Source organism: Sciurus vulgaris (assembly GCF_902686455.1).
Source record: "Sciurus vulgaris genome assembly, chromosome: 5".
Classification (NCBI taxonomy): Eukaryota; Metazoa; Chordata; class Mammalia; order Rodentia; family Sciuridae; genus Sciurus; species Sciurus vulgaris.
The window spans coordinates 82480061-82503965 of record NC_136465.1 but is presented as its reverse complement, the minus strand read 5'-3'; the positions used below and the strand labels follow the sequence as shown (position 1 = coordinate 82503965).

The 23905-nt window shown below is 40.2% G+C and overlaps 1 protein-coding gene across 2 annotated transcripts in view; it reads left to right on the top strand.

Annotated features, from left to right (window-relative positions):
- The window catches only part of GRIN2B (glutamate ionotropic receptor NMDA type subunit 2B), a 408813-nt gene that overhangs the window by 359855 nt on the left and 25053 nt on the right, over nt 1-23905 (top strand). For both annotated transcript variants that reach the window (XM_079140030.1, XM_079140031.1), the window contains 2 exons: nt 3279-3404; nt 6355-6584. In XM_079140030.1, the coding sequence (XP_078996156.1) occupies nt 3279-3404; nt 6355-6584 (356 nt within the window). The remainder of the gene's footprint in view (nt 1-3278; nt 3405-6354; nt 6585-23905) is intronic.

Sequence of the window (23905 nt, the reverse complement as noted above, 5' to 3'; positions counted from 1 at the left end):
AGCTGAAGAGCACCCAGAATAATAGAAAGGTATAATTCTCCGTAAGGAAACACTCCTGGACTGGTCATCAGAGGCCTACATATGAGTCCCCTTCTTATCACTTAGTCACCATCTGACCTTGAGCAAATTAGCTCCATCCTGGTACTCAGTTACCTTAGCCATAGAAGGCATTTTGACTAGCCAGTCTCTGAGGCTGCTTCTTGCTATAAAAACTTCTAATTCTGGATGTCATTGAACTACCTATTTATTTTTAATTATCTTCAAGAATTGAGCTCAGTGCTACCAAAAAAGGTTTTCTGTTGTCACATGAATTTTCTGAGGCTCTTTTCAGACAGAACCAATCTGATGTCTCCTCCCACCCTACCACATCCTTCCCCGTATCATTCTCTACTTTCCCACCCTTCAGCATCACTTAACTGTCAAAAGCCTTAGATGTGATATAAGACTAGGTGAGATAAGGCCAAGATTTCAATTAGATGAGGTCGTTTGTGAGCTCATATCCCATATTTTTTGCAGGGGCTGTGGAGCAAGGGGGTGGGAAATTAAATGTCACCTTGAAACAGACCACTGAACTAGGAGACAGAAGCCTGGTTTGGTCATAAACAAGCTGTAAGCCCTTGGTCAAGTCACAATAACTCCAAGGGATGGGAACATCTTTTAAAGGGGAATAATTGAATAGACAGTGACTGACATTTCTTTAAGCTCTATCCATAAAGAATTAACTCAATGAATGTAACACTAAGTAGAATTATAGGTTCCATAGAATTTTCATATAAATCATTGAAGTTTCTTAGCTAATCTTCTTATTCATAGTGGAGCAAATTCTGAGTCTGCTGGTTTTATGTGAAATATTATTAGATAACACACACCATATGCATTAATTCTCATGACTCCTGGATATAATTTATTTGCATTTTTTCTATTTGAGGAGAATGGAACATTAAAAGATAAAAACAAAGTACACTCTAATTCTAACCCCATCAGTATAGCACTAACCATAGCTTCTAAATTGGAAGAACCAATTAGTCCTGGAATGACAAAAATGTTAGGCAGAGTGTGATATTGTGTGTTTTTGGATGAGAAACAGTTGTGGGTAAGAGAACCCAAAATTGATTGAACACCTAATATGTGATGTGCCAGGCATTATCATGCATGCTTTGGTTGTATTAACTCATTGGTATTATAACTATACCCATGTTATGGCTTAGGAAATGGAATATGAGACAGGTTAAGTCATTTTCCATGATTTTCTCAGCTAATAACTGACAGATCTAGGATGAAGTCCAACAGGTAGCATTCAGAGCCTGTATTCTAGTCCACATTTGACCATCACAGAATTCCACCCCTAATCCAGGAACCAGTGTGGTAGGCAGGTAAAGATGCAAAATCATACAGGAGGAAAAACACAGATTTTGATTTTGTTTTGTTTTGAGAACCTCAGTTCATAACCTAACTGTCACTTTCTGTATGGGAACTTGGAAAGTACTTTGACCTTTCAGTCTTGGTTTACTGTTCTATAAAATGGATATGGTGATCTCAAATGGAAGGGCCACTAAAAGAATTATATATAATAGTGGATGGTGAAAGTGCTTTGTAAATTATAAAGGTTATTACAGGTGTTTGTTGCATTTTTTGGATAGAAATTTGCCCTGGGCTTAATGGCAACAGGAGTGAGGAGATCACAGAATCACAGAGGTGATTCTTTTACTCAGTTATTCCTGTCTTAGAAAAAGTGAAATCAAGGTAGGATTACAATCAATTAGGTTCTATACACTATCATACATAGGCTTTAAATTTTACTTTCTATGAGTGAGTCTGACTGCCATCGAAAGCTTTTGCATTTCACAGTTGGTATGTCAACCTCTGGGGCTTTATCAAGGTTCTTTTTAAATCGATTAAGTGACCAAGCTTTTATAATTCTTTTGGAAGTACAATAGAAAAGTAGGTTTCAGAGGAAGAAATATATTTTCTAATTTTCAGCCATTTTTTCCCTTTCTCAACTTCATCGTTATCAATGATTTGGAAGATGGGGAAAACAGAATGTTAATTCACTTAGTTATGAACTTACAACGTGATGTGACAGTTAAAAAGGCCAGAATTATTTTGAGACACAATCAAAGAAATATTGCATCATGGGAAAGAATAGCAATTGTCCCTTTGTATAGGTCTTCAGAGAGATGGCTTCTGTAACACGGTGTTCAGTGCCTGGACATCTCCAAACCAGAGAGTCAACTCACCTGGAAGGGGTTCAACAAAAATGATTAAAGATAGTAAACAGAGCTTGTGTACAATATTCTTGCTATCTTGCTTGGTCTTGTCCCAACACTGTCACCTGGTAATAGGAAATAGATTATGATTGTGAATCACAACTTATACATGTTCCTTTGTCAACTGTTAAATTCCCTCTGTTGCAGATACTGATATTCAATGTGGATGGAGTTGTTAACATTGACTTATATTCTTATATACTATTGATGTCAAATAAAATGTATCAGCTGGGCACAATGGCACATGCCTGTAAACCAGTGACTTGGGAGGCTGAGACAGGAGGATTGCAAGTTCAAAGCCAACCTGGGCAACATAGCGTGAACCTGTCTCAAAACAAAAAATGAAAAAATGCTGGTGATGTTGCTCAGTGGTAGAGTGCCCCTGGATTTAATACCCAGTACCACAAATAAGTAAAACAAACAAACCACATCCAAATAGGTTGAAAAACTAAATCTAGACTGTAAAATTTAAGAGAAGTGATACAATGAGTTAGGGAGGATGGTTATTACTGTACATAATTACTATTGAACCCATTCAGCTGTGAAATAGTAGCTAAGTTTATTGAGAATTAATTTGACTACAAGTCTCAGAAGCACTGGGGAAAGATTTGGGGGGCCTCCACTTTGTGGTATGACCTTATGGATGAAAACATAAACCAAGTCAGTCTAATATGATTCACTTGTACCAACTATACCTTTTACTGAAAGACCCAGATATGGGTCCAATAGTAGCAGAAACTGTCTCTACAAACATTAGAAGGTCCAAAAGCAAGATGCTGTGTTCCTCATGCACTTGGAAGAAAGCAACCTTAACATGCCCATCTGGGGAATGGATCTGCTCAGGCATGTTTGATTTCTCCCTAAACCATTGCCTGGATCACTGAAGGCACACAGCACACTTGTTTCTTGTTCCCCCCAAATATGTGTTTGCGTGACCAAATGAACATGTGAAATAATCAGCATCTGTTTGTTCTGTTTTGACCCTGAGCACCGTTTCCTTTTCCTTCCCAGAGCCATTTAGTGCTGACGTATGGGTTATGATGTTTGTGATGCTGCTCATCGTCTCAGCCGTGGCTGTTTTTGTCTTTGAATACTTCAGCCCTGTGGGTTATAACAGGTGCCTCGCTGATGGCAGAGGTAAGGCCAGCTGGAACCTGTGCATTTCTGTATATTTCTGGTTTGTAATTCTAGTTATCCTAATCCCTTATTTGTGATCTGTATTCTTCCTTGTTTATCCATTTCTGGAAAAAAAAAAATCCCTCAGTCTTCTAGGACACCAAGCTGGTGACTCTTTAGAAACACCCCAAAGAAAATGTTAGTTTGGGGGTGGGGTTGTGGCTCAGTGGTAGAGCACTTGCCTAGCATGTTCGAGGCACTGGGTTCAATCCTCAGCACCACATAAAAATAAACAAATAAAACAAAGGCATTCTGTCCATCCAAATTTTTTTTTTTAAATGCTAGTTTGAATTTCTGTGTCCCCCTTATGGTTCATATCATTCCTAAGTTCTACCCTTAGGTAAATGAAAGGGAAGAGTGATAGTAGAGATGGGTAATGTAAAAGTATTACAGGAAACTATTTTGATGACCTTAGGCTGTGGGCAGTTTCTTGGAACAGATGTGACTAACAAGACAGGTTGTATACACTAATTAAGAGTAGGAAAAATAGGTTGCCCCAAGGTATATGCAGGTGGTTGTAATTGGCAGAGTTCCTCAGAGTCAAAGGATCACTACTAAGGTACAAGATCTCCCAAGCATATGGTCCTGGATCAATGTCCCTTGACAGGGAGGATAGGAGTTGGATGCTTGCAATAAAATGAGCAGGGGAGATCAATTCTAACCCATAGCTACAATGGAGTGGGGCCAATTTCCTGGGTAGGTAGATCTAGAGGTGAGAGGGCTACCAAAATGTTTGAGGCACATAAACTTTTTTAAAGTTTGCTAGATTCCCAAAGGGGCTGCTGGGATCCCTGTAAATTGTTCTTCGAAGCTCCCTGAGAACCCCAGGATTAAGAAATAGTCTACCTTTTCTGAGTCTTGTCCTTCTAGAATGTGTGTGCTATTCTGGAATTTTATACTCCAAGAGGAAAGTTTCTTAATCCTGGCTCCTAAGAAGGATCACCTGTGGGACACTTAAAATACAAAGATGTTTGGACCTCACTTTCTGATTCACTGAGTCAGTGAATGGTGGAGCTCCAACCATTCTGTTTCAAGATAGTGGTTCTCTGCTTTGGTTGCATGTTAGAATAACCAACCTGTACCAATTTAATAATGGATTTCAGGCAATCATATCTTGTAGAAGTTTCCATGATCCTTCTATTGAATTAACAGTCCAGGCTGTGAACCATCGCTTCACTGACATATTTCCAAGTGTAGACCTATCTTTTAAGTTGGTTCGTGTATTCTGGGGTGGAAATCTTGTCTTCACACAGTGGTACAGTCAGTGGTGACCCACCTGTGCTAAAGGGTCATCCAGAAGCCATGACCTATATCCCAACCTGAGAGGCACCAGTAATAAAGGAAACTTTGGGGAATCACATGAGTATATAGATAAGTTGACAACGTCAAGAACTAAAGTTCATGTGCACTCCCCTCTCACCCTTGGGTGGGGAAGAAACAGAGGGTAAAAATCCAGATTTATTGCACTCAGAGCAAGAGCTAACAATTACTCACTTTATCATAAGCTGTTTATCTTCACAAAGGAATTCAGTACAGTGCCACTTTAAATATCGTCTTAGAGCATTTTTCAATTTACAAAACTTTGGTTTATAAGTGACTTTTTAGTTACACATCTGTTTCATTACATAGGGTCCACATGCACAGATGTGCATGTACCATTAGATCTCAGGTTCAACACATGTAGTCCCCTATGATGCAGTAGGCTGAGCATATGCTGTCAAGATCACAGAAAACATCATAAGACCTGAGTTAATATGCTGTAAAATTGTGCAGGCAGATGTTGGTTTCTGCAGTGGAGGGAGCCATGTTGTCTGCATGGAGATCCAGACAACAGGCAAGATTTTACCCTCATGAAGCAGAGGTAGCAGTCACCATAATTTATGGAAAGATACCTGGCCCTATCTGTGTAAAGTTCAGATGGAGGGAAGTCAAAGACAGCTACCTTCCTGCCTTCAGATGCAGGAGGCCAGGTGGGAACTGATGACTTCCTTCCTGATATTCTTGTACACAGAAGCTACTACTGTAGGAAATCTGCTGGGAAGTGTTGGCATCAGAGTGGGGTCAAGGTTGTCTTTGAAATATTAAATGCTAACTGCTAGAGATTGAAGGATAATCAGCAAAAAGTACATTAAAAACATCCAGCATCAATGTGAATAGACTTGCAGGAGACACATGACAATGGTAGAAAAAGACCTCATATAATTATTGCTAATGTTTTGGAAGTTGAAATGCTTCCTTGGTAGATACAAATATGAAAGTTAGGAAAAATTATCAAAATGACCCAAATGTGACCATAATGGCACATTCATCCTTTGTTACTCAGTTTTCACGTGATTCTGATGGTCTTGGGTATGAAAGCAGGAAGACTTAGTTGGAGAAAGATCCACCACATACCCTAGAACTCTGGTTTTTGTCCTAAGAAATCCTCTTCTGCCTTCCTGGGGCTCCCAGAAAAAGAGAGAGACAGACTCTGAGATTATAAAGCTGTCTACAAAAAGGTTCAGTCTTAATGGAAGGGCTACCTGCTCTGAGCAGACACTTTCCAGTGTACTTATAGGTTGAAATACAACTAGTAGGACTGGGGCTGTAGCTCAGAGGCAGAGTGCTTGCCTGGCATGTGTGAGACACTGGGTTTGATACTTAGCACTACATAAAAATAAATAAAATAAAGGCATGCTGTCCATCTACAACAACAACTGCACATACACACAAAAGAAAGGATAAAAGAAAGGAAGAAGAGAGGGAGGGAAGGAAGGAAGGAAGGAAAGAAGGAAGGAAGGAAGAAAGGAAGGAAGGAAGGAAGGAAGGGAGGGAGGGAGGGAGGGAGGAAGAAAAAAAAGAGAGAGAGGGGAAGGAAATATAACTAGTGATTCTGGCTTAACTTTCTGTCTGCATTGTTTTGTTCTGCCAGAGCCAGGTGGCCCATCTTTCACCATCGGCAAAGCTATTTGGTTACTCTGGGGTCTGGTGTTCAACAACTCTGTACCTGTGCAGAACCCAAAGGGGACCACCTCCAAGATCATGGTGTCAGTGTGGGCCTTCTTTGCTGTCATTTTCCTGGCCAGCTACACTGCCAACTTAGCTGCCTTCATGATCCAAGAGGAATATGTGGATCAGGTTTCTGGCCTGAGTGACAAAAAGGTAAGAAGCCCATTTGAAACCTCCCATCTTTCCCTCAATCCTGTTCTGAGCTACACTCAAGGTTCTCATGTACCTGTTAATTTTCTAAATCTTTGAATCGATAGTTCTTTCTTATGTTTTCTTAAATTGGGACATAGGAGCAGAAATCAGTTTCCCTACTGAAATAATATTACTTCATGTTTACCTCCTGATTTGTAAAAGGTTGTCACAAGTACACCCTGGGCTGCAAATAAGGGGCTTGGTATGTTAGTGGTTTTCTGAATACATGGTACCTCTTGTTGGATGCAGTTGGGTGGCCCACCAGCTCAGGGCTGCCTGTTCGGTGTGTTATTAGAGGGCTGCCCCTATGTACCCACACTGAGGGGACTAGAGCATTTTGGCCTCATTTTCTTCCCAGTGGTATTTGGCTGTGGGCTCTCCCTTTGTTCTTCCACACACTTGTGTGTTCCTAGGGCTGAACAGGAGGGTTGTTCACATTGTGTCTTGCAGGGAAGTAACTGCTATTTAACTTGATGATTGTCCCTGTGTGGTGCCAATGAATGGTTTGCCCCATACCAATTGCAGGCCTCCCTGCAGGCCCATGCAGCTGAGAGAGGAAGGGAAGTATCTGCTGGTTTCCGCTTTTTCTGAATGAGGATGTACAAAACATATTCAAAATGCAAGTGACTGTTCAGATCTTCCTGAAGCATCTCAGTTTCCATGGAAGATCTATTCCCTGAAACCATGATAACTAGAATGGTCTAAGACTAGCCATCAGAGATTCCTTTATGGAGTATCTGGATAAGTTCATGGCCAAAACAATTTTGGAGACTTTCACTTACAGTAAATTTCCTTGAGATTTAAAAGATGTGACTTCTCACACCCACTGACAAAATGATATTATAGACAGATGTGTCTTTAGACCAATAGGTAATGCTTTATCACACGTGTTGGGTTTCCCCAAGATAATACCTTGGGGTATTATGCAAATTGTTGCATAAGAGTGAAAAAGAAAGGATACATTGGGGCTCAGGGTCTTATTTCTCTTTATACCCATCTCTATTCATCAAGAATACTCAAAAGCATATAGGGAAGCGAAATGGCTTCATGAGTGAATTTTACGTAGTATGCATATAGATTGATATATACATTATATGCACATAAGTATGTATGTACATGTATATATACACATGTGTGTATGTATAGATATGTTATTCATTATGAGTGCCTTTCATGTTGTCTGTTTCTCTGATTTGTCTTCCTTTATTAGTTTTCTTTCTTACTTTAAAAATACTCTCCTGTATTTCCTTCTCCCTTATTTTTTAAGATTTTATATATTTTTCTTATCCAAGTCACAATTTTTATTCATTTATTCATATTATTATTATTTTATTGATTCTATTATTTCCCATTTTTATACTTCTCTCTCTCTCTCTCTCTCTCTCTCTCTCTCACTGTTCCATCAACAGCACCCTTTGCCATTATGATCCTAACTAAAATTCAAGTTAGACACCTCTCCCCTTGTTACAATCACCTTTTTGACAATTTCTATAACCCAGGCAGTAGTGGGGCTAAGAATACCTACTTTCTCAGAGCTCAATACTTGGATGCGGTGCAGTAAGGTGGACCATGCCTACCCTAAAACACAGATGTGGCAGAAGCTTGATGGACCATGCCCAGATGTGTAGGTTTATCAGAAGTATTCACATCAGGACATGGCTTAAGAGTATAGATTAGGTACCCACACATTCATTTGGCAACGTTTGGCAGAACAATGTCACTATGTATCCACATGGCAGAGGTGTGATAGGCCTCAGCCCTTCTTGGGACTCTATACTATACTATTTATACTATTAAATGAGCATATTTATCACAACGTTGTGATTTTTATCATGATGATTTCTTCAAATGTCTCTAAATATTGCACAGAATTGTTTTTCATACCCTCATGGGACACCCAGCAACAACTGAATGCATTTCTATGTGAACTAAGCATAATTGGGATAGAAGGAGATTGTTTTCTCTTCTGTGAATTTGAAGGTACTTATCATCCTAGGCAGCTCACAGCAGAGAGGATGGCATCTGTCTGTCTTTCACATTATGTCATTATGTTCTGAAAAGTTGGATCCTGTTGGTTCTTTTATATAGTAAAGATATCTGTGTTTGATGACTTTTTCTGCCCTGGCATGGGTTTCAAATCATGCCACAGTGTACCCCAGTTCTCTAGTGTCCTTGGCCAAGTTCCTCAAGTTCCTGCATCCTGCATCCAAGACATCCTCAATTCCATACTTTTCCTGACATGCCTCTATCTGTGCATCCACCCAGGAGGTTTTTCACCCCTGTTCTTGCTCACCAAACTTCTGCTGAAACTTCAAGTCTCAGGTTAAAGATTGCTTCATTTGTGGGACTTTCCTTGGCCCATCTGGACAGCTAGTCATTGTCTCCTACGCCAGGCAATTAATCATATCTTTATTATTATGACACTTATTTTCCATATTCTGTCATAATAATCTGTGGACTGTACTTGATGGTATTTACCTTTCTCTGACTATGAGTTCCACAAAGTCAGTGACCATAACATAGTCACCATTAAAATTAAAAAGCAAAATTCTATGGGGAGAGAAGTAGAGAAGGGATATGTGCATAGGAGCCTCCTGTGTCAACAGCAGACTCAGCATTATAGCAAAGAAAGCAAGGAGACAGCAGGAACCCTTTAACAGCTGTTTAATTTGAAAATGATTGAAAATGGTTATCGGATATACTTCAAAACTTTGCAAATGACAAAATAGTAAAGTAAGCATCCTACCAGAAAGTGTCAACATAATTTACATAATTATAGAAAACACTTAAGTAACTAATGACATATAACTGCATATTAGTGTCAGAATCAGTTATATAAATCAGAAGGAGAGTATTTTGAAAGTGTACTTAAAATGTCAAAATTTGTATTAGTTGTATTTCAAAACACCTAAGGAAAATGAAATCTTGGGACTTGTGTGGTAGTGTATGAGAAGAAGTGTATTCTCTGTATTTAGAAAAGGAAAGATAACACAGACATTGAAACAATAATGTTGAGAATAGAAATGAGATGATTTTGAAGACTGTCTTCAATGTAATTACATTTTCATCAAGGAAAGTAACATTTACAATGAAGAAGAGTTCTAATATTTGGTATGACTATCAAAGATGATTTATCTTCTATATAATTCAATTCAAATGACAAATATCTTGAGTGATGATGGAAAGATATTTGTAGCCATTAGATTTACATAGCTTTTTTAAAAAAAATTGTCTTCAATATTTTTATCAAAAAAATGTACTGAGATTTCACTTATGTTAAGGTACAAAGTCAGAATGTCTGGAGTTAAATTTCCATGAAAGCTTATTTCTGAACTTCTTTTTTTTTTTTTTTCCTGGATGGCTTCCATTCTACAGTAGCACATTACAGTAAATTTAGAATTACTCCACTACATGCAGTAACTAAGGGGTGCAAGTTCTAATATTTAGTAGTCCTACTGTACATTTGTTCAGCTGAACTGCTCCAGCGGCAGGAGGGTATCCAGAAGGTGGTGACCTCTTTCTTCTCTGAATAAAGAGTCCACAATGCTGATCCTCATGTTTCTCACCTATCCAGATGGACTTCTCATTTTGCAGTCTGCCAACCACAGTATGAAGGGGAAAGACCTTGCCCAGGTGACAGAGGGGAATGTGTTTGCTGGGCACTGGACACATGAGCTATGCCACTTGTGTGTTATTTGTATAATCTTCATAAAAATGTGATTATTCCCATTTTACAAATAAGGGCACTAAGACTTTGAGAAGCTTAGTAATTCCCCTAAAGTCACATATTATCAAGTGACATAGCCAAGGTATGTTTGGCTCTAAAATCACTCTACCAGGATGTTTCTCTTCAAGCTCATTCCAGGCAGTTATGACAGCTAAAAATTGGGATCAATGCTCTTGCCCCTACTTTCTTACTTAATTCCCTATCCTCTCATTTAATCCTATTTTGGCTCCACTTAGCCTAACCCTATGACTCCTAATGGTTGTTATTATTATTTTGAATGTAACTTCGACAATAAATAGCTAATATTTTTTAGCTCTTATAGACAAGGCATAATGCCAAATACATTATTACATAGATTATCTTATATAATGGTGCTATTAATATCTTTCTTTGTAGATGAGGCAACTGAATTATAGAGAAGTTAAGTAATTTGCCCTTATGATGTTCCTGGGTGCTACTAACCCTAAACAATGTGCCACCCTATTTGGACCCCAGTGCTTGCTCCAGTTAAATCGCCTTGCTTTCTACCCTCTTCTACACCTTATGGAAGCTTAACTAGCTTTTCCTGTGTTACACAGTAAGCTATCTAATTGAGAGATAATGATTAGATAGTATTCTAGCATTTGCACTTTATCTCATAAGTCTTTTAAGGGAGTTACTTTAAGTAGACAATAATGGTGATTTCACTACTTGAACAGGCTAATGACTTTCAAATTGACTTTAGCCTGGGCACAGAGTAACCCTGACCGTAAGCTTCCATTGGGTGGTGGGACATGATGTTGCCAGGATAGAGAGGGTCAGTTGTAGAGTCAGTGGGGCCAGAGAGTGAAGGAACCCTGCAAGGAGGCAGAAGCAGCTACAGCCACAGAAAGCTTGCTATTCCACCACTGGGCTCTCTATGGCTATCTGCCTATATCCTATGTCATGTATTTGGATCACCATTGTGACACCCAAACTATATTTTGTAGTTCTTTCCCTCCAAGAACTAGAAGAACTTAAACTTTTCAATGTCAACAACTCTCACCTGTTCAAAGAGGACAGCTATCATCTACAGTCAGGATGGCTATGGAATATCTAAATGAGGATTCCATGGCTTCTCTAAATAATGATTGTTCATGGTTTCTGAGAAGTCCCATAGGGTCTGAAAGTCACTTTTTATCCTTTGGGGATATAGACATGTGCTGTGGTTTAAATGTCCCCTCCAACTCATGTTGAATTGCCAGTGTAATAGCATCAAGAGATGGGACCTTTAAGAGGTGATTAGGTCACCAGGGCAGAGACCTTGTGAATGGATTAGTATCACCATCTCAGAAGTAGGTTAGTTATGACAACTGTGACTTTGTCATAAAAGTGAGTTGAGCTTCCTCAGCAATCTTGCTCCCACTTCACTTCCCTTTCTGCCATGAACACAGGCTTCCTCACCACTTGGTGCCCTTTGCCATGTTTTCATGTGGCATGAAGGCCCTTAGCATTTGCTGATGCCATGTCCCTGGACTTCCCAGCCTTCAGAACTGTGAGAAATAAATTTATTTTCTTTATAAATCACCCAGCCTGTGGTATTCTGTTAAAACAACATAAAATGAACTAAGTTAGCAGGGTATGACTTTCAAATCAACCTACAAATAAATAAATAAATATGCATTCCAGAAGAAAATCAGTGTGGTGATATGTATATTTGTACCAGTACTACCCTAAAGTGTTTGGATGATATTCAAGCATTTGTGAGGAAGCAGGGCCATGCTTTCCACTGTACAAATGTATTTTCCTTGCCCTATTAACTTTAGGCTTGAAGCCCGTGGGAGACAGCTAACCTCAAACCCAATCTGTCACATACTGGTTCTGGCCCAGACTGTCTTGGTCAAACCATTGGATACTGAGCTAAAAATAGCTTAATAGAGAAGCAGCAGGCACGACTAACTAGCCAGGGCACTAGCAATGATGGCCTCAGTTGAACGTCCAGGTAGCTGAGCAAAATGTGAGGGTATGATTCATGCATGGGGTCCTCTGAGGCTGTCAAGCTACTAGTCCTCTTGTAACACTGATCAGGAGCAGGTCTGGAGGAAGTAGAAGAATAAAAGTCCCCAAATCCTGAGTGCACGTGTTACAGAATATGCATGGGTAGAGAAGGGACACCTGCCCTTTTCTCTCCTGTTTGGCAGAACCAATGTGACCCTTCACATAACTGCTGCCCCAAGTACTGTACCTGCTTCCTTCCCACAAGGTGACCTCCTCCAGATGGATCCAAAACAAACACAGGTCTGTTCATCAGGTCCAGCTACCAATAGTTCTCTGGTTTTATTTAAACATGGGTCTACTATGTCACTCACAGATATCCATGAACCTTAATTCCTGAATTCATCTTGATTAGGACAGGAAGTCCCTAACCTCAACTCAACACTTGATGGAGATTAGCAGTGGTCACCCTCCAAATCCCAGGTTGCAGATGATCCAGTGTTGACAAGGAGGCTCCCAGAGGGCTCCAGAGACTCCTTTCCCTCTGTTTTTGTGCACACCCTCTTCCCCTCCACCCTTCCTCTAGAATGACCTACTGTCATTCTAGAGTCCTCAGATGGGATTCCTCACCCTGAGCTCTGCTATCTTGTTGGGACCTGTAGCAGGATGAAGGGTGGCATCCAAAAGATATATCTACTTCCTAACCTTTGGAACCTGTGAATGTTGACCTTATTTGGAAAAAAAAAAAAAGGGGGGGGATCTTTGCAGATATAATTAAGATCTCAAGGTGAGATCTTCCTGGATTATCAGGGTGGATGTTAAATCTGATGACAAGTGTCTTTATCAGAAAAAGGCAGAGAGATTTGACACAGAAAAGGAGAAAACCCACAGAAGACAATGCCATATGAAGGCAGGAGCAGAGATTGGGGAAATACAAGCCCTGAGAACACATGGAGCCACCAGAAACTGGAAGGACCTAGGGATGAACCCTCCCTTAGAGCCTCAGGGGCACCTTGATTTTGGAATTTTCCTTGATTTGGAACTGTGTGAGAATAAATTTCTATATGTGGCAGTTTGTAATGGCAGTCACAGCAACCTGACATAGGCCTGTCTTCTACAGCCTATGCTTCAGGCTTGTTACTTCTTTTGATTTAAGGACTTCTCCTTGTTGTGTCAATCCCTTCTTGGCCACCAGCCCCATCCTTCTGAAGTATTTCTTACAGCAGGATGAACTTCAGTCCTTCTTTGCCTAGAAAACTAATCCACTTCACACTGGAGATTTTTAGGGAGACACATGTTGCATGCAGAGGAGACCTTCAGCTGGGAGGTTGTGGAAAACTTAACCATCATGTTGTGCTCCTTTTCACTGTGTACTTGTGCCTGGTTAGTATCAGTGTCCCAATTGTGATGTGCCTTCCATGAGGCCTTTTATGATATTGATATCAAAAGGGGGTTGAGGTCATATTTCTGTGAGATGTATCACATAAACAATTCCTTTGTGGGGAAAATAGTATTGGCGTACCCTTCTTCTGTACTGGATTTTGCTATGTGGGTCATATGACAGAACTGGAAGGAACTCAATTTGATCATCAGATATAGGTAACTCTTTTCTCATCCAAGGCAAATGGGTCCTCTGTCTTCTTGTAGATGAACATATCTTCTTTGTTACACAGGAATGCACACTCACTCACACCCCATTTATCCATCCCACAAAACTATACAAGATAACTTTGTAATCAGAAACTTAGCATTCACAGAGTTGTATAAGGAACACTCTTCCTATGTGCTTAGAACATAAGTTTTACAAAATGGATCTCAAAAGGTTTGTCTTTCTCATCTGAAAAAAGAAGTCAGTTTTATCCCTTTATGCAGATATTAGATGCTGAAACCATCCTTTTGTGAAATGAAATGAATCCAAAGAAGGAATGAGGAGGGAGGAAAGGGAAGAGGACAAGAAAGGAAGGAAGGGAGAAAGGTAGGGAGGAGGAGAAGGAGGAGGAAGATAGTGGTGGGAGTGGTGAAGATGGAGGAGAAGGAGGAAGAAAAACATCAGAACCTAATCTTGGGCTAGATCTGCTCTGTATTTCTCTTCTTAGAAAGATATCCCTTATACAAGATATTAGATGACTAGAGGACTTCCTGGAGCTACCAATTTTTTTTTTTAAAAACAAGTGCTTCTATGCAAACTAACATGAAAATTAATTCACAATTTTCCCACCTGAAATGAACTGAATTGGGCCCAAAATCAAAACTGGCAATAGGCAATGATCTTCATTAACAAAAGTCAAAGCACATAGCATGGTATGCTATCGTTTAAGGTTTAGGTGTTCAGCAAGTGGGAGAGGTTAGTGAGCCTTTATCTGACCTGCTTGGATCTTTGAGTGCATCTGTGACTTCCACAGGGGACTCCCTGCATCAGGCCATCTTTCCAGGTTGGGAAGAGCAAGTGGTTCCCAGGGCCTCCTGCTGAACTTTCAATCTATTTACAGGCAGGTCTTTGGTTCTCAGAGAAGAGAGCTATGTCCACTTATCTGGCTGTTAAAAGATAATTTCTTCATTCTGAAATTTGTTTACGTCAAAGGGAAAATTAGTTCTTCAACATCCTTTTCTCTCTGATTAAAAACAAAAAATTATAAATAAGTATTTTAGTCCAAGGAGACTAAGCTTTTATATGCTCACTAAATCTTGACTTGCAGGTTGAGGATATATTAAGAATTAGTGTTTTACTTCTGAGCAACTAAGTTCAAGTCCTTTGAGACAAATTAATGCGGCATGAAAATTTATATGTGGCCAAAGGCATCAAACCTAGAATGAATCAGGATTTAGAGATGTCAGAATTGTACTTACAGTGAAAATTGTGGCCTGGGCTGGCTCTGGGCCTTGTGGATGTTCTGGCCTACCTACCCTCTTGATGCCTCCTGCCATAATGGTGACAAGAGTGGAAAAGGTTATCAGTGGGCTGTGTGTGCAGCTTATTATATTTTGGGAAGCTTCCTGCATAACTGGGCTCATGCAAGGGTCAGTTAGGAGCCTTAGACTTCCTGAGACTGGGAAGCTTAGTCATTTGCTTACAATTTCATGTCAAGATTTCCTTTCCAGCATGGATCACAGAGAGTTATAGAGTCTGCTTACATTCTGTCAATGCCATCATCTCAGACCTTTCTTCCCATATTTTAGTCTAGTCTCATTCAGGTGGGGGCTTTTGCTCAAACTGATTCTAGGCCATTCGGGTCCTGTGAGCCATCAGAGTGGAGAGAAGAAAACATGCAGGTCAGCTCCTTTGCAGTAGAGGCAGCTTGGATCTTCAGAAGCTTTGGGAGTAGGGAGATCAGGGATCTGGTGTCCTTCCTTAAAAAGAACATAACTAGTGTGTACTAATATTTCTTTCTGTTTGGGGTGCCTAGGAAAGAGTGGCTGCCAGGGAAAATGGTGGAGCATAGCAGAGTGTCAATACTAAAATCACCTGGGGAACACTTCAACTAAATAGGACTCCATCCAACCAGCTATATGCAGCAGCTGTCACCAGTGCAGTCAAGCAGGCAGCCAGAAAACCAAAGGAGAAAAAAAGGTTATGAGAGGAAACTACATGGGGGGATGTTATTGGAGGGCCATGGCATGCCCCCCCCCCCCCTTTCTGTTATCCACTAAGTTGTTTGAGAAGATCATTTAGAGAGCTTGACATTCACCCCTGCAGTTAGAGCAAAGAAAGGGCTGGCATTTGACCTATACCTGGAAGACTGAAGATGATAGGTCTTGGCTAGAATAGCCACCTATGGCAGGGCAAATCTGTTTCTCAAGGCCAGACAAGGCCACATGAGAAGGAGAGAGTCAATCTGGGTCTTGGGCGAAGTGAGGTGTTTTTCGAGGTATGCTCCCCCAAATGCTTCCAGACCAGGATGAGGCCAAGTGGAAGTGACCAGATGTACCACGGGGGTGCAGGTGTGTTCTCAGTGGGATTGTCTCTGGGAACCCTTGAACTTGTCTAGCAAGGAGTACATCTGCCATGGATACAGGTGTCAATGCCAGACCACTACAGCACCATCAGGAAAGTTCTTCCTGTCCTTCTGGCTCCCTTCCTGCCACCACTGTCTCAAATAATCCCCAGAGAGTGGGAGAAGAACTAAAATACAGGATCTATCCAAACTGGCTTCACTTTGATTTTTTTATTTCTTAGCTGTGTGTTAGCCCCTGGATTCCTGGGGCCAAGTCTACCTATTTTTCTCTATTCTTATTATTGTTCTATTTAGTGAATAGATACTGTGTGTTAGGCTGATTATTATACCCTCTCTGTCCTGGTTTCTCAGGACTCAGAACAGAGACTACTCTCCCCAGCTGTGAGGGGACAGGAACCTTGAAGAGCCTTCTGTTCACTTCAGCCCAGAACTGTTTCCAGCAAGGGCCTGTTGTCATCATTTGTGCACAGTCCCTTGTCTGTTTCATAGCTGCTCATTTAATGTTGACTGTATGGAGGAACCAAAGAGACATCGAAAATGTTTGGGTACCATGTTTTCTCTCATTGGGGCCATAACCAATGTACATAAGGAAAAAATGCCACACTCAGGAACCTTCTCACTAGGGGAAAAGAATGAGAGGAAAGAAATGGAATAAAGGACAATGTGGTCAACTCCACCCCTACATCCTCATGTTAGTGGAGAAACAAAGCGAGAACCACGTTTGCTCTTTGTGAAGTACTTGTGACAAGGAGACCTTGAGTTGCTTAAGGCTACAAACCACCTTGATATTAAATTTCCTAAATGCTTAATTCTGAAAGTCCCTCTCATATCTCCCAGCTTATTGCCAGCACCACAACATTTTCTGAGTAAAGTATAAGCCAGCTAAGTTTTCTGCAAGAACTGATTGCCAACAGACCCTGAGACAGCTGGGACTCAGCCTTTTTTGGACTGGGTACAAAAGAGATGTTGAGCTGGGTGTTATCCTGGTACTGAAGAAAGAATGCTGTGATTTCTAATGATGTCTCCTAGTGGCCTCAAATACAAATTGAACAAGATGGCTAACAGCATTGCACTCTGAAGGACACTGCAGCCCAGGACCTCCAGGGCAGAGAAACCTCTGGGGAGTGAGCCTTTTCTCTCCCAGTGGGGGGGAAATGCTCTTGAACACATAAGGAGGTTATTCACTGGAACATGCCTTTACAAGACACACCCACCTATCACTGCAAACACATGTACACACACCACAGAGGGTGCAGATGTGGCTTTGACTTGGAGCGCTGAGCAATTTTCTGCTTTTTCCTTTTATCCTTATAAAAGTGCATCAAATTAATTGCAGCCAATTATGTACAAATTCCTTTCTCTCTGCCAATCAGGGCTGCCTGAACAGGCAAGAAGCACTCTCACCTGCTTCGTTATGCAAATTGATATTCAAACACCCAAGAACAATGCAGCCTTCAGCACAGAAGTGAATCCAGGTTGCTAATGAGAAGAGGCCACCAGAGGAGTGGCTTTAACCCTCTGATGTTGCTTTGAGAAGGCTGAGAAGTCTTCAAATGGAGATGGAGGCAGAGTCAAAGGCAGCCCTGGCTCTCGGCACCAGACATGCTCCCAGAGCATCGTCACCCTGATGTAACTTGAGCCCTGACATGGAAGGTCACCACCCGGTCAGACATAATTTAGAATGACTTCAAGTTCAAACAGTGTGGACAGAATAGCTTATTTCTTGAATATTTCTGTGATCTGACAATCATAAATGCATTTTGCAGGATATGGAGTCAGCTGCAGTATAAATGCCCTGAGCCTCAGTATACCAGCAGTCAAGGGCAAGTATGATCTACTACAAAAAATACACAGAAATGGTCAACACACATATGCATGTGTGTGTGCACACATACATACACACACACACACACACACACACACACATACAGAGAGAGAGAGAGAGAAATGAACACTAAGATCTCACAACAGGAGATTAACTTGAAGAAAGCGGTACCATTCAGCCACTGGTTTACTTAGGACCTGCTACATGCAAAGAAATAAATATTTATTCCTCGTCATCACATTTGGGAGGGCTTATTTCTTGACTACATCACCTGTTATCTTGCACTAGAACTCCACGATCTCCTCTTGAATTGGAGGTAGAACCTTGCCTTTCAACCCCAAGTCATCTAAAAAAGTGTTTTGACAGAATCATGTAATTTTCACCCAGTCCTCTGAGTCAGGGTGTGCAAGCTAGACAGTCTGTCATAGTGAGGGGCATTTATTGTGGTCCTGGTGACATGGAGGAGTTTGGTATTGGAAAGTGGTGGCTTTCTTGCTCCTCCTTAAACAGTGTTTATAATGTATCTTCAACTTTCAGTTGGAGGTGTCCTAAAACTGCACATCACCCAGTAGCCCCATGTCCCAGGAGGAGTGTCTATGAGTTGCAGACCACCCAGAGAAGTGGCCTCTTCATTCCTAACCATTCAGTCATACAAGCATTTCCATGTGCGATGGTTCGATGAAAAAGTGGGAATAGCTGAAAAAAACAGAAAGATTCCCAAGGCAGTCTGTGAGCTGAGCTGATTGGTCTATATGACCACTTTTTTTTTGTTTGTTTATTTACTTGCATTTTGTTTTGTTTCTTTGGAATGCTTTAGTGCAGTCACACTTCCAGCTTAAATTTTATATATTAGAAACAATTTTAAACTATCTGCTTCTTAAAATGCATTTTAAAAGATGTTTATCTCAGGGAAGTGGAGCCATTGCTTAATCACACATCAGTAAGACATCTTTTCAGATCATCCCTCTGAAGACCTAGAAGTGATCCTTTGGAGCAAAAGAGCAGGGCTTTTGATTTTGTGGACATAGATCTTACAGGAAAATAGGAACTGTTAGGTTCAGATGCTCCAGAAGAGAGCTTGGGGAAACCCTAGAGTCCATAAAGTAGAACATGAGTGTAGAAAATGAAATACCAGGGCTAGCCCTGACCCCAAGCAAGGTAAACTTATTTCCATTTCTTCCAGTATTTTATTGCCCTTCTCCTGCACCTTTCTTATCTGTAGGTCCCCACTGGAACCCTCCTCCAGCAGCCCGATCCACCTCTGTCACCCTCCACTGTAATCGTTGACTGAATGCCCATTTCCTTCTCTGAATTATACACTCGTTGAGGCAACAGATGTGTTTTCAAGGATTGTCTATTTAGCACCTGGGACCGTGCCTGGGACATGGGAGAAGTCTGTTAAGTGTGAATGAATATTCCCAGAACAAACTGATAATACTAATACTAAAGTTCTGCTCTCTTATGGATTAAATTGCCTTTAATGAGCTAACTGTTTATTGTATCATTTCTCTAGGGCAGTGTATTTATGTTTCTGAACAGCTGATTTATAAATGAACTATTGAGAATAACGTATCCCTAGGTTGGAACCTGCCTATTGAAAATAGCATTCCAAAACCGAAAATAATTTAACCTTTTTATTATGTTCTTTTGTAGTATTAACAATCATGGCCCTTATCCATAATAATCACTATACAAAACGACATCAATAGAATCTCAGAGCATGCCTGCCATTCGTGACCTCTGGGTTGTATTTCCCCAACTAAACACTTTACATTTTTTGTCTCCATTACTTCTCCTCCAGACCCTTTTAGGCAGATATTACCGCTACTATCCAGAGAAGAAAACTAAACAAAAAACTATGTGATCTGACTATGTTCCTAGACCTCTCTGCTGCCTTTGTTTCCTTATTTATTAAATGGGGATAGAAGCATTTCCTACTTGAGAGCTATTATGCTGATTAAAGAGTTGTTACTTGTAAAATGCTCAACACAGTGCCTCATGAATGCTAAGTTTTCAATAAATATCAATATTTTCAACCTACATGCAATTCAGGGTTACCCCATAAATCCATCTCACATAGCCAGTGCTGTTCCCAATAGGTGATTAACATGTGTCTCCAAAGCCACAAGCTACTACATATTCACCCCAGGGCCCACCACTTGATCCTCCTTCCACTCTGCCTGCCCCCGGTACTTGCCTATTTCCATGATATTCTGAGGTGGGGGGTCCTGGAAGAGGACAGGTGATATGTCAGAGATGGAAAAGGTGTGGAACAAAGAGTGGGGAGTCATTTTGCAGTGTTCAGACTCTGAAAATAGCTCTGAACCCCAGGACACCTAGGTGAAGGGCATCTGCCACGAGTAAGAGGTAGCTAGTATCTCTTTGTAGCTAACCTTGTGTGTTTTTTGAGTGGACGCTCCCAACATCCTCATGGGTACAAAGTAAGAGCTCAGAGAGTATTTCTGAATCTGTATCTGTTGCACATCACTGTGATAAAAAACAATTACTTCAAATGTGAACATCAAATCTGATTCCATTTGACTCCTGGGCCCTACTCCAAACAAACAATTTCTCATGGGAGTAGACAGATTACAAAACCAGGTCTTTCTAAGCCTTTTCTGCTTGCATGATCTTTATAGCCAAAGAACTGTCTGTCCTTTCAGACTCGCAGAAAAAGAAACACACACCTAATTTCTTCTACCTCTAGCTCTCTTGGAGACTCAGAGAAGAGACTTAGCTACACTGCAAATTATTGATGAAGCCAGAGAATTTGTAATATCCCTCAAGTTTATCTTTTATGTCAATTAAAATCTTCCTTTTATATTTTTATTTTTGATTTACACTTGATAATTTTACATATTTCTGGGGTACAATGTGAAGTTTAGACTCACATATATGTTATGCAAATATCAAATCAGGACCTTAAAGTGAAATCCAAGCAAGAAAGACAAACACTGCATAAGCTCACCCATAAGTAGAATCAGATTACTCTTCATAAGATTATTCCAAACAAAACACTTTTGACTATTTTTTTTAGCAGTAGAAGTTATGCTCTTATTGTCATAAAAAGTTGCTCCTCTGTCTTTAGTAATCTGATTGCTAACATCAGCAATACTGACAGTCTCTCATGACCCCTTGCTATTTGGAAAACTCATAGAAGGTCAAGTTGATGTGGGTTTGGGAGGGCCTGGGCCCCAAAATTTCAGGCTGTGAAGTTTGTCTTCTTAGCCCAGAGAATACTCTTCCCATCCCATAAGCTTCTTAGGATCTCTATTGATCAGTTCACACTTCCCATGTGCTGTGTATTAATATGCCATATCCTACATGTCTGTATGTGGCAATTATAATGTAATGATGCTCTCTATATGGGATGAAAATTAGTTTTATTGCTTTTCATTCTCACCACTTTTTCTTCATTTATTCATTTATCAGATACATCCTATCTACAATGCATCACTTACTGAAACAATGTCTAGGAAAATCAGAACAGCTCTGCATAAATACATTTTCTCTGATCTTTTTTGTCAATATGGAGCTCAGCATCCATCCACAGTGTCTCAGAAGTCCTTAGCAGCAGCAAGACTGCCCATGCAGAAGGCCTAGAGGCCCTGGAATAAGATGAACCAACAGCTGAGCTTCCTCATCTCAGAATCTCTCTAAATACCTCTTCTACCCTTCAGAAGCCCATTGTTCAATCTAGATTCTGCCTCCTACCAAAATCCCATCTCTCTCCTCATTTCTTTGGATTCACTAAGCCAGCCATTTTATCATCTACCTGGTTTTATCCTGCGTCTTTATCGTTTCTGCATGTAGCATAACACCTAGTATATCATAGCAACTTGGTCAACAATTATTTATTGAATGGTTACTAGTTATTCTGGGCTGCTGGATTTGGCAAGTGAAAACAGAGGGCATCCAGATAGATAAGCAGCAGAAATGATTTTGTATAAGCGTGTCCCAAATTTTCACGGAAACTCTATCCATGAGGTGTTGGGGAAAGGCTGAAACAGTTTTAATCTCACAATCCAGAGAGAAAGGCACATTTAGTTCTTAAAACAGAATGGCAAGTACGACAATAGAGGAATTTCCTTGGATACTCCTCTTCAGGTCAAATAAACCAATCTTTTAACCTTTCACCATAAGACTTGCTCTCTTCACCTTTAATCTTTTCCCAAACTTTCTCAAATTTTAGTTGTGAGTTATAGAGGAGAGCAGCATACTATGGTCATACAGCCCTCCCTCTGGTGTATAACAGAGCCTGACCATATTATTCCCCAAAAGTCACATTGTCCTTTACCTTCCCAATATAAATTCCTTGTTTAAAAAACAGATCTGTGTTGCTAATGTGTGCAGCTTGCCCTCTTTTAGGGCTCCATGATCTTTCTTGATCATGGCTTTTGACAAAGCCAGTTCCTATTCCTTCTAATTCTAGAGCAGTATGGTTTTACATCCTGTGAGAACTATTTTGCATTCTTCCTAACTGAACCTCATCCTTTTAATATCCCCTTTCATCACATCAGATTTACTATTTAATGTTTAATTCCATTTTCAAGTAATCGACCACCCAGTCCAATCTGATGTCATCCACAGACATAAAGAACAAGTTTCTAATACCATCATCTAAGCTGTTAAACAAAACAAGATGCTTCTCTGTATGTTTAGTAAATTGCCCCCCACACCCAACCCAACTTATTATTTACAGTCTCTCACCAGTCATTCCACCTGACTAGTGATAGAGGCCTCTTGTTTGAAAAAGAGAAATGTCTGTCTTTACAGCTTACTTTGGCATGGGACAGACAATTTGTCCTTTTCCAGTAATCAGTCTCTGATTTGGAGTTTTATGAATGATTTAGACTAGCTCCTCATTAATCCATTGACAAGGGGAATGTAATTCCCAATTCTTGGGACCACTGAAAGGACCCAGTGACTGATCTTTTAATGGGAAGAATTATTATGGAGTTCAATAAGGAAAGGTCTGAGTACCTTTCTACTAAGTAGGCAAGAAAATATCCCCATTAGAGAATGCATTTTCTCCAAATAAGATTTTAAGCTGGGTACAGTGGTACACACCTGTAATCCCAGTGACTGGGGAGGCTAAGTTTAAAAAAAATTAAATCTAAGTGTGCAATGAACTCATCATTACCTAGATTCTTTTCCCAAATATGACTTGCAATTCAAAGACAATCTGTCCTACCAGTAATCCTGTCTCTTCCACTCATTTGAAGTCTCTCCTTCAAACCTAGGATGAAACATGGGATCTTAAGTGGGGAAATAAACTTTAATATGTTTATCCGATGCAAACTTGTTGTTCTGAATAAGTTGTTCGGAAAACTCACATCAGACCAGACTAGGTATTTAGATTCAAAGAGGAAATTGCTCCCCAGTGATACATGTTAGCAGCAGGAGTGTCCAGGGAAGGAGTAGTAGAAACTCAGGCCACCAGGTGAGCATCTAATCTAAACTCTGAAGAGGTTCTAACATAAGTTTATTCTTCCCTATCCTTCTCTTTTTATACTAATAGAAAATTATGTGTGGGGAAAAAAGTGATATTTGTAATGTTTATCTCTCTATACTAGACTATAACTTCAATGAGGGCAAGATATTTTGTGTTTTGTTCATTTTTGTATTTGCAGTAATCATAATAGTGTCTGGCACATATCAGTGCTCAAACATTAATGAATGAATGGTTTAGTCAAATGAATGAGTGAATGAGAAGACAGTAAATGATATTTTCATAACTAATGATTGGGAGAAAAGGAACGGAAGGTAATGCAGATAAGAAATATTTGACATTTATAGTTCCAGATAGAATGTTTTTACCTTA